At 42.6% G+C, this 15,211-nt stretch overlaps 2 protein-coding genes across 3 annotated transcripts; both read right to left on the bottom strand.

The window, feature by feature from the left end:
* Window positions 1-545: 545 nt before the first annotated feature.
* Window positions 546-9,606, bottom strand: fsd1 (fibronectin type III and SPRY domain containing 1). Of its 2 annotated transcripts, XM_029000526.1 has the most exons (13): window positions 9,445-9,606; window positions 8,834-8,929; window positions 8,107-8,238; window positions 7,687-7,788; window positions 7,254-7,276; window positions 6,376-6,497; window positions 6,077-6,286; window positions 5,895-5,993; window positions 3,927-4,074; window positions 3,754-3,836; window positions 3,139-3,390; window positions 2,400-2,488; window positions 546-2,272 (listed from the first exon to the last, which is right to left on the bottom strand). In XM_029000526.1, the coding sequence occupies exons 1-13, from the start codon at window positions 9,457-9,459 to the stop codon at window positions 2,162-2,164; spliced, it is 1,482 nt and encodes a 493-aa protein (XP_028856359.1). In that variant the 5' UTR covers window positions 9,460-9,606; the 3' UTR covers window positions 546-2,161. The 2 variants fall into 2 exon arrangements, with proteins under 2 accessions (XP_028856359.1, XP_028856358.1); XM_029000525.1 differs by having other exon boundaries at window positions 3,754-4,074.
* A 1,061-nt stretch (window positions 9,607-10,667) lies between these two features.
* Window positions 10,668-14,932, bottom strand: ccdc181 (coiled-coil domain containing 181). Its single transcript, XM_029001822.1, has 6 exons — window positions 14,689-14,932; window positions 14,058-14,156; window positions 12,850-13,791; window positions 12,143-12,289; window positions 11,734-11,891; window positions 10,668-11,392 (listed from the first exon to the last, which is right to left on the bottom strand). Exons 2-6 carry the CDS (start codon window positions 14,145-14,147, stop codon window positions 11,221-11,223), a joined length of 1,509 nt encoding a protein of 502 aa, XP_028857655.1. The 5' UTR covers window positions 14,148-14,156; window positions 14,689-14,932; the 3' UTR covers window positions 10,668-11,220.
* Between the last annotated feature and the right edge of the window lie 279 nt (window positions 14,933-15,211).

The raw sequence follows: 15,211 nt of genomic DNA, 5'->3' as shown, positions 1-15,211 counted from the left end.
TTGTTAGTGTAATGCATTAGTGTAATGATACCTCTGTTTGTGTGGTTGTAAGATGTGGCTTATTGTTCCCTTCTGTATGTTTAGAACATACTTTTCCTTCATCCAGCTCGTGTCCTGCGTTAATGAGCTGCCCTGAAATGACACAATATTGAACTTTACACCATAGTTAGTTCTGGCATTTTGTTTGGCTGATATGAATCCTGGAAGTAACAATAACATCCATATTATCCATATTAAAACATTTTTATGGTCACAATGTCATGAGACCTCGATGAGGTCAGTGCCAGGAACAGTGCCTTCTCATTTGGTCGCCCTGCACCACAGCACATGTACTAAAAGCCGCTTTGTGCAGCAATCCCTCTCCTGCGTAAATCCTTTAAAAGAAAGTCATTCTTCATGATTTACGGACAGCAAAAAGTGTGATTTGTACTTTGCAACATGCTCTATATGGCTTTAAGTTGCACCATTGCAGAGAGGCATTCACAATGATTTTTACTCTACTGAGAACTGCAATTCACAGATCATTATCATGATGTGACTGACACTCATTGTTTCAGCTGATTTTATTGACTCAGTGTAACAGTTACAATGGGGAGTTAAAATTGTACATATCATATTTACTGTCCTCGGCTTGAGGAAAATGTTTTTTGTGTTAGTACATCTCGTTGTGTATAGAGTCGCTTGAGATAAAAGCATGATCAGTAACATACTCACTGCTTTACATTAAAAACAACAGTTATGACTGATCTGATCTGCCATAAGCTTTCTCCTCAGTGATTTGCATGCTGAGAAAAACAGGCAGCAACATGTCTGAATAATGTGCTTTTTGGGAGGTATACAACACCTCCCTACACATATTTCCCAAAAGGTATTTACACTTGTGCAGTGGTTGTGGAAGTGTTATAAAAAGCATGTGATGCTGTTGTTCAGCTCTAAATCAGGCACCGCTGACATTTCAATTAACAAGCACCTAAGAGATGACCATCTATAAAAGCCCAGGGTGAATGCAGAACGAATGATTCCAGAGGAAATCTGTGATCCCAGGTCTGTATGTTCCCTGTGTCAAAAGACACAAAACCCTCCTGTTCTTTTGTGTATTATTACATAATGTTTTGATCAGTATTGTTCTTTGTCAAGTCTCACAGCAAATTATGTTAGATAAGAGCCCGGTTGGTGATCACATGATCTCATTATTGAACATTGGACCCTGGGAGACCATACATGTAGAACTGGTGGACATAGGAGCATCTGCAATTATGTGCTTTTATAAATTTAAATCTAGGGGTGAACATAGAGATGAGGCAAATAATACTAGATTACGGACACACACAGCTGGGATAAACTCACACTCTGTACACACACGTTTAAAGGCTGGGATTCAATCCCACTGCAGTCTGGTCCACCTCTTCACCACTTTGCATTTCTGCTCAGTTAAATACATTCGGTGTGAAGCTATAACGCTACGGAATCACTGCAAGCAGGTTCTTGTGCTGCTTGTTGGTGGTTAATGAGAATCATTCTTTGAGTGAAACATATGTAAAATAGAGTAAAATACAAAAAAATGTTATGTTCACATGGCTTTGGAGTTGTACTTAAAGGTATTCCGAGGTCAGATGAAATGTTACAACAGGCATGAGTTATTTGGCCTTGGCTGCAGACATATGAGCAAAAATAGTTTGGCAATTTCCAACAATTTCCAAAATGTTAATGGTTACTTGGAGTTATACATAATACAACAATAGCTCCAGTTTAGACAATTTAGACATCATTTCAGCTTCTTAGATTAATCAGAAGCAATGAAGAGGTCACTGATTCATTTGTTTGAGATGCACTGAAATGTGCTTCTAAAAAATGGACATCACTTTATCAAACACAACATTTCAATCAGGCATTGGTAGTGTTGAAATCTGCCAAAATAACCCTAACCCTTTAACGTAGAGAAGGAGACATCCATTGCAGTGACAGTGAAAGGCACAGGAGCAGCGTTGAAAGAAAGGAGAAAGATGACAGGCCCTCTTCCTCGAGCCCCAGCAGATGGTACTGGTGCTGGATGCTCTCTGGAATTCCCAGATTTACCAGAGCTGATCAGATATTCTGTGCGCAGAGTCTCAAACTGCCACAGCTCAGCAGCAGTGACTTTTGGTAGCAGAGGCTCTTGGGTCTAGGTGAGGCTGGCATTGGAACTGCTGGTGCCGCTGTTCCTTTTCTGCCCACTTAGCACAATGGTTGGAACCTGCATTCCCGTCTGCACAGAGAAACTGCCATTCCACACCTAAATGGGTGACAAAGCTGGAATGAGATGGAATACACCCATCTACACATCTGTACCAGCATCTGGGCCTCATTTATTCAAGAAAGACTTCAGACTGCTGCTTAGAAGGGCTGTAAGAAGGTCTTACCATGAAGGCAGGTATGACTGGCTGCTGAAACTTGGTTCTGAAGGTGTGGAGAAGCAGTTTGGTTCTGGCATTGTAAAATGACAATGTTCCTGAAATACAAAGACCACAAAAATCAATAACTCTGCTGTCCCAATCAAGCAATCCAGACAAAACACGGTGCAGGTCAGGTGAGTATCAATGAAGAGCCTCCACCAACAACCTTCCAGCAAGGTGTCAGTAGCCCATTAAGTAATAAGCATTGATGAATTCAATAGAGTGGTCGACACTGCTGAGCTCTAAGTGCAGGATCTGGCAAGATCTGTCTACTCATAGACAAGATTTCTTCATTTTAAACAGTCTGTTCACAGGAAGTGATTGCTGTTACCTGCCTTCATATCAAATTTTTTTTCTTCATAATCAGATAATCATGTACATGTTTCTTATGTACATCCTCGAATCCGTTTGTGAAGGGCTGTAGCAAACTAGTAGTAGTAGCCTAGTGGTCTAGACACTGGTTATTATCCAGAAGACCACAAAGTCACAGGTTCAGACCCCACTTACTACCATTGTGTCCCTGAGCAAGTCACTTAACCCTGAGTGTCTCCGTGGGGACTGACCCTGTATCTATTGACTTAAAGGCGCTCTGGATAACATCATCTGGTAAATGCTGTAAATCTTAACATAGCCATTGTGTCCCAAGGGCACTGAACCAGGTCTGAGGTAGATCTGTTCTGAAAGTAGATGTGTTAAATGTTCTCACCCTCCTCGTAGTTGCAGTAGATGCCAATGCGGTCGGGGATGGGGCAGTCCAGAGTACGGGCCTTGTTGTTGTGCTTGGCAGTGAGGCTTTGCTGAAGCCAGTTGTTGAGGTGAATGCACCAGGATGCACTGGTCTTCCCCAGCTGGTCAAACCGGCCCAGCGAGCGGAGAGCCACTCCTGCCCCAAATGCCTTGCTCTCTTTGTCAAACCGTACCTCCCAGTACTGCTGGCCACAGTCAATCATGGTGTCCCCTGGATGCGCAAAATACGAATTTATGGTTTCAATTTAGGATGAGTACTATGGTACTGTGGATAAACATGGTGGACCTCTCAGGAACTACCAATAACAGGCTTTCAGTTATGGAGGAGAGATTTATTCTCCCCGTGAGGTTAGGTGCTTCTCTTTTCAGTCATTAAGAATGTGCATGTCAGGGTGCAAAATCACGAGTCATTAAAGTTGGCAACTTTCTCAACCCCAAATGAAGAACACTTTCTTGCAGGTGCACATTCGGGGTGGTTGGCAACTCTATGAACCACCAAGGTGCCACTGAGGTCCCACTGTACTGTACCCACACACTGCTCCCCGAGTGCCTTTCATGGCTGCCCACTGCTCACCCAGGACGGTGTATGATTCAGCGGTGAAGCGGTCTCGGCCAACTCGAGCAGAGGGAGTCCTCTTTGGTGACATCATTGCTGTCCTAAGTAGGAGAAATATATATAGAATGTTGATTTTAAGCATGCAAGATAAATCAATATTACCCTTGAAAACACTGCGGACAGGAAATGACCTTGCGGGAGAGTGCATGGGAGAATTGGTCCTGTTCTTCTCCTTACGCATGTCCTGCACCTTCCCCCCACTACTGTCCCACTCCACACTGAGGTCCTCCACCCGCAGGTTCTGATGGGAAGAGCCTGAGTCCAGTTTAAACACGAAGGCTGCAGATACAGGACATAAACATGTATCATTTACATTTACAGCATCTACCAGACGCCCTTATCCAGAGCGACTTACAATCAGTAATTACAGGGATTTAGGGTTAAGTGTCTTGCTCAGGGACACAATGGTAGTAAGTGGGATTTGAACCTGGGTCTTCTGGTTCATAGGCTAGTGTGTTACCCACTAGGCCACTACCACTACAACCCAGGCAGGTCATACTCCAACCTGCCTGCACAGACAGAGGTGCACCCATTATTTCTTTGGACAGATTATTTCTGCATTGCTCTTTCTTTTCTTAGTGCTTCCTTCAGCTGTAGCAATGTTGCATCATACATTATAACTTACTTACACTACCAGTCAATAGTTTGGATGAACCTATGCATTTATGGGTCTTACATAAATAAGTACTTAAAAGCATCTAATATGAACTTGTTCCTTGTTTGTCCTTGTTTAGTGCACAGAAGGTTTCACAGTATTTTTATAGTCTGTATAGGTATTTAAGTTTTAGTATATTCTATATATATGTGTGTGTGTGTGTGTGTGTGTTTATGATCGCCCTATGGCGGGTCTGGGTTAAATAGTATTTCAATACATTGTATACTGTGTATAAGTCTCTCGAGAATCTTGAATATTGCATTTTTTTACATTATAAAACATATCTTATGACACAGGACTATGAAATAACACATGAGAGGTTATGTAAAAAAAACAAGGAAAAGACAAGCAAAATGTCATGTCTCTCCAAAGCAGAAAGCTTTTGCGGTGATGGCACCATTTCTCATGCTTTACTCTCTTCATCAGACAACAGGGATGGTTTATGCTGAACGCTTTCTCATATTTCATGTTTGATAGTGAAAATAGTGACAATAGTGAACAAAGCAGCCGTGAAGGTAAAAAGAAAAAACAGATTCATCAAACATACTTCATTTTCTCCTGCTATAAAAACTACTAAATATGTTTCTTGCACTGGGATCTTCAAAATGGCTTTACTGGGGCAGTGGTGGTCTAGCGGTTAAGGACGCGGCCCCGTACTCAGAAGGTTGCCGGTTCGAATCCTGATCCGTCAAGGTGCCACTGAGGTGCCACTGAGCAAAGCACCGTCCCCACACACTGCTCCCCGGGTGCCTGTCATGGCTGCTCACTCAGGGTGATGGGATAAATGCAGATGACAAATTTCACTGTGTGCACCGTGTGCGGTGCTGCTGTGTATCACATGTGACAATCACTTCACTTTCACTTCAATCGACATACCCACATCTTGGGACATGAATACTATTTTTAAACAATTATACTGGGTCTCCAGCACAGTAAACATTTCCTCTTTAATATTAAGCAGTTGTATGTTTTTAAAGTAATGAAAGTCTGAGTTTTTATAGGATAACAATATTGTCAAAGTGACAAAAAAAGAAGAATTGTCATTTCAACTCTGGCCAAAGAATCATTTAATCATTTGACCATTGAAAGGATTAGCTACCTTTCTCCATCATAAATTTCATATTACACTTAGATGTTAGAACATGATATTCTCGTGAAAGACTTCCTCATGTGTCCTATGAGGAGAAGCAGTGGTGGCCTAGTTCTTAAGGAAGCGGCCCTGAGCCACCAAGGTGCCACTGCTCCCCACAAACTGCTCCCAGGATGCCAGTCATGGCTGCCCACTGCTCACCAAGGGGGGTGGTAAAAAACAGAGGACACATTTCATTGTGTCACCATGTGCTGTGCTGCAGTGTATCACAATCACTTCACTTTCACTTCATATGTGTCACATACAGAACCACAACATTAGCAGTGATGTTTTCCTTCCTTGTTCCATCATTACCATTGGTTTCCAGGGTGATCGGTTCCGAGAATTCTCCCGCTACCGCCTTGTTACAGGCCTTCACCCGAAAAGTCATGTAGCGCGTATCAAACCGGAGGCCTGCGGAAAGAGCGATCATTCTCGTCATCCACCTCATGGGACAGGGCAATCAGAAAGTCGGCTCGAGTTCTACTCAGGTCTACCTGTGAGCGTATGTTCAGTCTGTCGGATTCCTTCCACCACCATCCAGGGGTAGTCTTCCCGTAGCCGCGGCGGTCCATCGTGGTTGGTGCGGCGATGCTCCAGGATGAAGTGATCGATTTTAGGGTCTGGTTCAGGCAGGGCCCATATAACTGTAATAGTGTTATCACACACTTGGCACTCCGAGACCAGAATGTCAGGGGTCGCAGGCACTAGGGAGAGAAAAGAAAAGGCGTGGCTCATGCTATACTTTGAACAGGAGAAGACGCTATAACACATTTCAGCTGATGGCCAAACTGACCTGGGAGAAAATTGATCGACTTCAGCATTCCTCGTTCTTGAGTAAAATCCACCATGAGGTGGCTCATGTTATCGCTGACCTTTGCCTTCAGGGACAAGCGGAACGCAGGGGCCATGGTTACGCTGTGTGCGCAAAAACATACACGCTTAGAGGCATAAAGTCAGAACTAAAAGAAACTGTAGTCAGAGGTGTTCAGGAGACCTTTCATATTCTGACTTGATTTAGCAACATTTTCAATATTATAACAGACAAACTAACTTGACAAAAAAAAGACAAGTTATGTGCTGAAAAACAACTAGAAAGGAACGGCGCAGGACCGAGCAGGGAGCAGGTGATGTTATGGCGAAAAGTAAAAGTAGATATTGTATTAGAGAGCTGCATTAGTGCATTTCCACTGGACGTTGAGAGCTGAGGAGTGAATTTGCTGGATGGAGTGTTATAAAATTGCTTCGCTCAGTTACCATATAATACCAAAATAACGAGACAGGGGAGGCTGATACTACCATGAATGTAAACTATATGCTGTTTCAATCATTTTCTAGACCATGGATCTCAAGTGATTTTTGGCAATTGCTAAAAATGAAATATTGCTGGATTTAATTGTATAACTTAAGTAAGTTAGTTTCTTGAGGTAAGTTTTTCTCCTGCTTGGATTTCTGATCTGTCTTGTTTTCAGAATGAATCGTAACCCTAAAAAAGATCCTCAACTACTACCACACTCTTGGTGCTGTAATTGACAGACACACCCAACTTGGGCAATATGAGGGGAATTCAGTGGAAATGCACCAGCAGTCATGTGAGTGTGACAGTGAATTCCGGGAGTTAGATTTATTGAACAAGGACCTGAACAGGGTTGGGAAGGGACAGGAATACTGTACCTATCCTTAATGTCTTTGGCTGCCTGGAAGCAGAAAGGGGAAAGAGAAGAAAAGAGAGCGAGAGAGAGAGAGATTTTCAGAGTAAACAGTGTTTCACATGTGCATAATTGCTGCAGAATAGGGACGTTGGAAAACACAATTCACAAGCAAGAGCAGAAGCAAGATTTATACAGTTGTGTTATTGGACACACGTGACATAAGAAGGAAGACAATTGGTAATCAGTAAAAAAAAAGGCTGGAAAAAAAGTGATATTATAATGATAATATATTCATGCTCAGTACGGCCTGACCGTCAGACGCATTTTGCTTCATTTGTTTTCATCGAAACTAACAAATGAATCCTTATAAAGACATAAATCCAGCACTGCATTAATGTGTTATTAGAATTATAATTATATTATAAACAACCCACTTTGATCAGATCACACAGTACCTGCGTGAAGCCATCTGCTTCTGAGGAACAGAGGGTCTGATTGGCCAACTCCAGCAGCTCTTCTGAACTCTCCAGGGCTTTGGTACAAGCACTTAACTGGTTCTGGAGACACATATGACGAATTAGAAATGTATAATCATAAACTCGGGCATTGGCCTTATTCACAATTTTTAAAAACAGTTTCCTCAAGGTTGGCATTAATGTTAAAATGAATAATCTCACAGGCTAAGACACAAGGACAGACAAGTAGAAGGGATTACTTAGACATGCTAATCCGAGTGAACAACAGTCAGCTCATCATTACGCTCTAATCATACTTCCTTAACCGCATCCTCATGGTGAACATGCTTTGAAGTATCAGACCAATTTGTACGTCTATCTCTCTTTCTCTCTCTGTCACACAATGCGCCCAACTCTGACCTGTAGCTCGTACGTGCGGCTGGCTCTCTCCTGTTTCATGCGGGTCAGCATGCCCTCCTTCAGTTCATCCAGCACGCTGTGAAGGGACGAGAACTCGGAGTCCAAGTCCTCCTGGACACGAGTTGAGTTGGCCTACAATCACCACAACACACCTTTAAGGCATTCTGGCTTCTCATCCAGTGCACTGGAGGCCATTAGGATGCATTGTGACAGGAAAAGTGACAACTGTAATTATTAAAACCAGCTGTGCCACATTCTAGAAATATGCACCCAAATATTGGTGCTGACAATCATATTTATAATCATACGATCTTAATTGTGCATATGATTTAATATAGTTAATAGAATTTCATGAATTTAACAAAAACAAATAAATAAATACATACATAGTGCAAGGCAGGTAGACACAATTTACAATTTGTTACCTCACTTTCATCTAAACTGACTGTTTGAATGCCACCTATATGTGCACTATATGATATTTTATTCTATGCCATTGTGTCCCAGCATGATGACATTTAAAAAGAGATCTGGAAAATCTGTAATTCAGCCCAAAATTAATTAGTATGATTTTTTGTTCTAATTGCTCGCCTCATTTTGTTTCAATCAATGCTCTTTTTGAAAATGTTGATTTAAGTGATGTGTTTTTGAATTAAAGTATGGAGCACCAGTCCTGCTAAACCGTACCCCTGAATATCTTCTAACGCCGACTGCACAGATGTTTTACCTCCAAATTCTGTAGACTCTGCTTGAGACAGCAGATGAAATTTTGGATCTCCTCATTCTTCAGAGCCAGGGTGGTCGTAATCTTGTGAAGAGACTCCTGTCGCAAAAATGACAGGAAAATCACATGCCTGAACATAACCGTAAAATGAACCAATCTAAAACCCACTGTTTAAATGGTTTAAATATACATTTTGAATGCCTGGATGCTAGGTCTCTGACAACTTCGGATGACTGCTGTCTGCATCAGGCGCATTCATAATTTATGCTTCATGCATAACCCGGTGATGGTCACTCCCATCTTTATTTGGAATCCGCACTGTCTCTGTCGTCTGCGGCTGCCTGGAATCTGGACAGGCTAGCGGCGTGGTTAGCGACCGGGAGGGACCTGTCACGGCCAGGCGCGGCTCTCCGCGACGACGACCTGGACATAACCGCGTCTCGCCCCCAGATTAAATCAACGCGTTTTTCTGATGACCTAATCTGAAATTCGATCGGGAGAAGGAGATGTTAAAAGGCGCAGCAAAAGTGTCCCGCTGCACCCTTTTGCGCTCTCTCCTTTCTTTGTAATGTACACAGTCTTCCGAAGTGTCCGTCTGCGAAATTTCATCTTACCTTTTGGTCTTCCATGTTGCCGACACGAAACAGGAGCGACAGGTACGAAATGTCCCAAAAGTAATCGTAGTCTTATTTCCTTCTAACGCTACAAACCTCTGTCTATGGTACTGATGCTGCCGAAGTATACTGCATCCTTCACCCAACGTCTCGGCCCGTTGACCACTCTGCGCATGTGCAAGACTGATGGCAGCTGGGTAATGTAGTTTCTTTTGGTTATTGTTTTGGTGGATCAGTAATTGACTATGTTTGCTTTAAAATATTCTGAACAAAATATTCAGGGGTTTTGGAGGAAAAACACGTCACACGTGAAGCCACAAACACACACACATGCACTGGCTTCATGTGACTGTCCATGGAAGTGCTCCTTCTTATCACTTGAAGCAGTGGGTCACTCTCAGAGCATTAAAAACTAGTATTGAGCCTCCACTTATCAAAAGAAGAGCAAGACATGCATCCTGGCTCCTCAGTGGTGGAACCAACTCCCTATCAGAACCATCAGAGCCACATCCCTTCCCAACCATGATTAAACATGCAACTCGTCGAGGAGTATCTACTGGACTAATACAGATGACTTGTATGTTTATTAAGTTTATTTTCCTGACTTTTGGCTGTTGTTAAATGTAAGTCTAGTAACTTACAAATTTGGATTACAAAGCACTGATCTACGGCTCTTTGAACAAGAGTGTCTGATAAATTACGTAAATAATTTTCTGAGCAAAGTTATTTCATTTATTGGTTAATTTTGTCTTTGATTTTTGTGAGATGAAGCTACCAAACGGTGATTTTTTTCAAACACCATTTTAAGGTCTTTGCTTCCATCCGCTGTCAGACTCTATAACAAAGACCTCACTGCTGACCACACACACACAGACAAACAAACACACTTTGGTACATTCTGTTAAATTGTAAATTGTTTAAATTGTAAATTTGTAGATATACACAGATACATATTTATCTTATTTTTTGTGCTGCTATTACCTCTGTTTTTTGCTGCTATTACCTTCTGCTTCTATCCACTTTCTGCCGTGACAAGTGCAATTTCCCACTTGTGGGACTAATAATAGTTGATCTTATCTTATCTTAACTCATCTTTACAAATGTCAATTTATAAATATCTTTGCAGTCACCCCTTAGTTTCACCCCTTAGAGAGCCTGACGTCTTTTATGTCCACTGTATAATGTTCAATTGAAGAATGATGAAATAAGCAAACAAAAAGGGAAAAAATTCATATAATTTATTTCTTGGATGTCACATAATTTTGCTACCTTCGAATAATGCATTTGAAATATCACCTTCCAAGTTTCAGAGAGTTCATATAGCTGCACATTCATTAACCTTTAAACTCAAGTACCATGCATCATTTATTTTGCCCTTATAATTAGCATCAAAATTATTCATGACTTGTCTAGCAGCTCTTGGTAAGTGAGGTTTATTCCTAACTCATTTCTTCCATCACACTGACAGCAAGAAGTGGCACCCCACTGAACAGACCTCACATTCTTCTGTCTTCGTGTGCTTTCTATCTCTTTGAGATATATTGGACAGGACAGAACCAGTAATTGTATGTATCATCAATATTCATCAAACAAGAATGCATTCATAACATTGTAATAATATTGATATCTTGTGACTGTAAAAGATTTCAATGTTTTTTTACAGCAAAAAATAGCATAGATTGCTGTTTTTTTTATTCAAGGAAGGAGTATGAAACTGTAGTGTCTCCTTCCAGTTTGGCCCAGGTGTATCTCCTGCAGAGTCTGCCAGCCTCAGCCTCACAAGCAGGAGCCATAGGCATCAGAGAAGCGGAATGTCTTCGCCTCGTTGACGGTGCACAGCAGGTCTTGCATGCGCCTGTTCCGCCGTTCTTCTAGCACCAATCTACGGGAACGTTCTCGAGCCGCCAGTTTCTCAGCCCTCTTCTCCGCTCTTTTACGTCTCAGCCACCTGACAAATGATACTGTCCACTTTACCTCTTCCAAAACAATAAAAGATTGTGTGCACATTTTATCTATAATTGTTATAATCATTTTAGGATATGCCTGTTATAATGCATGTTATGCACATTCTGTAACTGCAGACTAGATTATCCATCAAGGGTTCCTATTGTGGATGCCCACATGACAGCCCATGAAATTTGACATTTTCCAATGGATTATATATATTAACTATATTTAGTTAAGATGTAGGATGCTGTCACATTAAATGAAGGCATCACTATATCAAATATTGCTATCTGAATACCACTTTCAGAACCCTTATTCAGTCTGTCTGTCAGCAGTACTCACATTTTAAAAGCCTTCTCACACTCCTCACGGTTGTGAAAGTAGAAGCCACTCTCCAGTTCCAATTTCTTCATGTCCTGCAGATGTTTCTCTTTCAACTGTTGCTCATGTTTGCGCTGCAGCCACACTTTATAGGCCTCATTTGGGTCACAGAACTCCTTCTAAAGACACAGGCAAAGTTAGTGTAATAATCAAGCACAGAGGTAATTTCCTCTATCATGTTGAAGTCATTTGGGATAAAATGTTAATCTGAGACTACTCAGAGGATGATTTATACTAAAAGAACGGATATTACTTTTCAAATTAAAAACTAAGAATAATGTCTGTAGATATCTAATAAGCACATGTCGGTATAAGTACAAGGATTGATTTATTACTAAAATGACTCTTTAGTTCACTCTAGCGGACAAACATTGCAACTCATTCTCTCCATCTCTTGAGCCCTCTGGACCCTTCTCTCCTCTTGCTGCTGCTCCCGCTTTTTCATGAGCCACGCCTTAAAGGCCAGCTCATTTTCCTGCTTCTTCTGGTCCTCCTCCTCCCGTTTCCGCAGCTCTTCCTGATAGAGAGCAATGGCGGTAATAAATGAGAAGAATTTTGAAATTTTTGTAATACCTTCACCACAAACGAAGAGCATTTCCAGGCCCCCTGTCCAGTCTATTTGCTGTGATGACGTTTTCTCACATTATTAATTTCAGCAGACGTAAAGAAATGTAATGGGGCTCTCTGTATGTCATGTTGAAAATGCATCTGCACTTTATCTCTACAGGCATACTGGTTCTCTTTTCTTATACAGTTTTAAGGTCAGGCGTTGCAATAAGCTTTTCACTACATGTCATACAATTAAAATGTGAGTCTAAGAAAGTTCTGCATATACAATGTTCTTAATTCTGCTGACTCAAATATGCAATGCAGAGCTGTGGTCTACTGAATTTCTGATGAGCTACTATAAAGAAAGTGAGAGAAACTGCACTGCAGAACATTCTTTCCAGACCTGTACAAGAGCACCGCAGACATGTTGGAGAGAAATCAGTAGTGAGCACTACACACTGTGAATATTGTCAGAACATCCACTGTCCCCACATAGAACCTTAGTATGGTTGTTTAGATGGTTCTGACCTCTCTGGCCATTTTCTCCCTCCTCTGCTGCAGTCTGAGCAGATGCTCCTTCTGCTGAGGTGTGAGGGTGAAGGTGGCCTGTGAGGGTGCAGAGCTGGCAGACTGCACTCTGCGGTTGGTGCCCGGCCTTGCCGGAACCCTGTGGCTATGAACGGCCGAGTTTGGTCTGTTCCTTGACTTTGGTGGAGGCTTGGGCATAAACAGGGTTTCAGTTCCTGTGAACTGAGTGGAGCTTGAGTTTGACCTTAGTGAAGGGGAGGGACTTTTAATGTGACTGAAACTGTTCTGCCGAAGAGAGGCATGGGGGTTGTCACTAGCACATGAAGATAAAGGAGGCAACAAACCATGACTCTCCACCTCCTTCAGACTCACAAAGTCAAACTTCCCATCTTTCTCCACCAACACACGACCTTCTTTCCCACTCCCTGCCTGTCCTTCCCTGATGGTGTCTGTGGCAGAGCCATTATCATGGTCTGTGATCTTAAGATTCAACATCCTCCCTGAAACATCCTCATTTAACTCAGCACCGCTGAGAGGACTGGGACTGTCACAATCTGCCTGGACCATACTGAGGCCACTTTCAGATCCATTGTCCAGTGCTGGCACTACCAAGTCCACCAGTGTGTCCTTGAACTGAAGCCGCCTGCGGCGAGTGAGATCTGGGGCTTCTTGGGTCTGCAATTGCCGGTTGGCCTGCTCAATCTTCTCCAAGATGTACTTCTTCTCCTCATCCAGCTCTCCTTCAGGTGCCAGAGGAGATGGGGAGATGAGGTCACTGTCTGGCTCCAACACTGGCTCCATCGGAGTGGGCCACCTATCTTCATCCTCCTCCGACGTATTCTCTGGCTCTTCATGTGTCCTGTCATCAGACCTTTTCAATGTTTCTTCTTCCTCCTCAAGCTCTTTATCTATTTGTGTCTCAATGTCCTCATATTCATGGTCCTGTATGAAAACAGGGACGGGGTGTAATGAGTTTAGACATTTAAGACGTGAAACCATGCAGAAAAGCTCACAAGGAGCATGAGCGAAAGATCAGAGAGCCTGACGTCTTAATGTTCCCAGTGAAAGTATCTGTGACTATAACGATGGTATCGATTTCACATACAGACCTGCGCAGGTAACACTGCACCACCCCCCGCAGCACTTTCACAGCACACCACGCAGCGCCTGCCGTCGCTCACTCTATCCCACTGAGAAACATCACAAACCTGGTCCTCGCTCTTCTCCTCCTCACTGATAAGCCAGTCCAGATCTTTTTCAAAGTCGTCCTCATACTCCTCCTGAGTTTTGTGGGTCATTTCCCCCCTCTGTTTAAGACGGTGACAGAAAAAAAGAAGAAGTCCCATTTGCCTTCTGGTGATATGTTAAATTGAAAACATAATGAAAAAAAAAGACCAAGTCAAAATATATATGGATAAATGGGGCTTCTTAGCCTGCATCGTTCATGTTAAGCTCCTCACGGTTGAACCCCTTGTGGTCAAACGTGGTAATGCGGGAATATAATATTTCATAGCAGCCTGTGAGTTATTGCACTTTCTCTCAGTGCCATTTAAACATGCTTGCACGGTTGCAAAAAGCGGCACCTGTGCAAAAATATCCATACATGTCAAGTTTTTAAAAAAAAATCCTCACCAACTGATGCTGCCATAATTACAGTATTTCTAAAAGAAATGGTAAGAAGTGGCATTTATAAAGTGTAAATATTTCTTTATTTAATTAACTTACACATTCAACGCCATATACTAAACATTTTTCAAAAGGGCATCAGCCTAATAATTATTTGACTAGATGCATGTAAATACAGTCCTAATTTGGCTTAGGGTCGGCCTATTTACTTACGTCTAAAGCTGGAGCGGCGAATACGCAAGAATATTTCTACTTCGCAGCGAACAATTTTGCTCCGCCGCATCAAATTATTTGCGTCATGCCAGCGGTTACCGGCGTTTATTCGCGGACTAGTCCCATCCAACGGCGGCTTTCTGGCTATTCTGCTACACGAGAGCTAATCCTCTCCGGCCGCTTGTACCAGCGCACACAGGCAGCCGGCCGCCGGGCGACAACGCGGTCGCCATGGAGATGTCGCCACAACACGCCTGCGCGTAGGGCACCGCGCCTGCGCAGAACGTCGACGCTTTCAGGAAACAGCGAGACGTATGTACAGGTGAAGAACGTTTGGGACTTTGGTCAACTTAATCACCGACTCATTAAAAAAAAAAAGTAATAAATAGTTTTCATCCGTGAGCGCGGTTCGAGAGCGTACGTGCGAACGGAGGAGTGGGCGTGTGACGGCCACGCCTTTCCTTATCTCTCTGGAACCAACTGTCATTCCGTTGTATAGGAACGATCGGTGGACCTTGACATT

Source organism: Denticeps clupeoides, chromosome 13 (assembly GCF_900700375.1).
Source record: "Denticeps clupeoides chromosome 13, fDenClu1.1, whole genome shotgun sequence".
NCBI lineage: Eukaryota > Metazoa > Chordata > Actinopteri > Clupeiformes > Denticipitidae > Denticeps > Denticeps clupeoides.
Note: the sequence above shows the minus strand (reverse complement) of the source record. Positions and strands in the feature narration are given on the sequence as shown.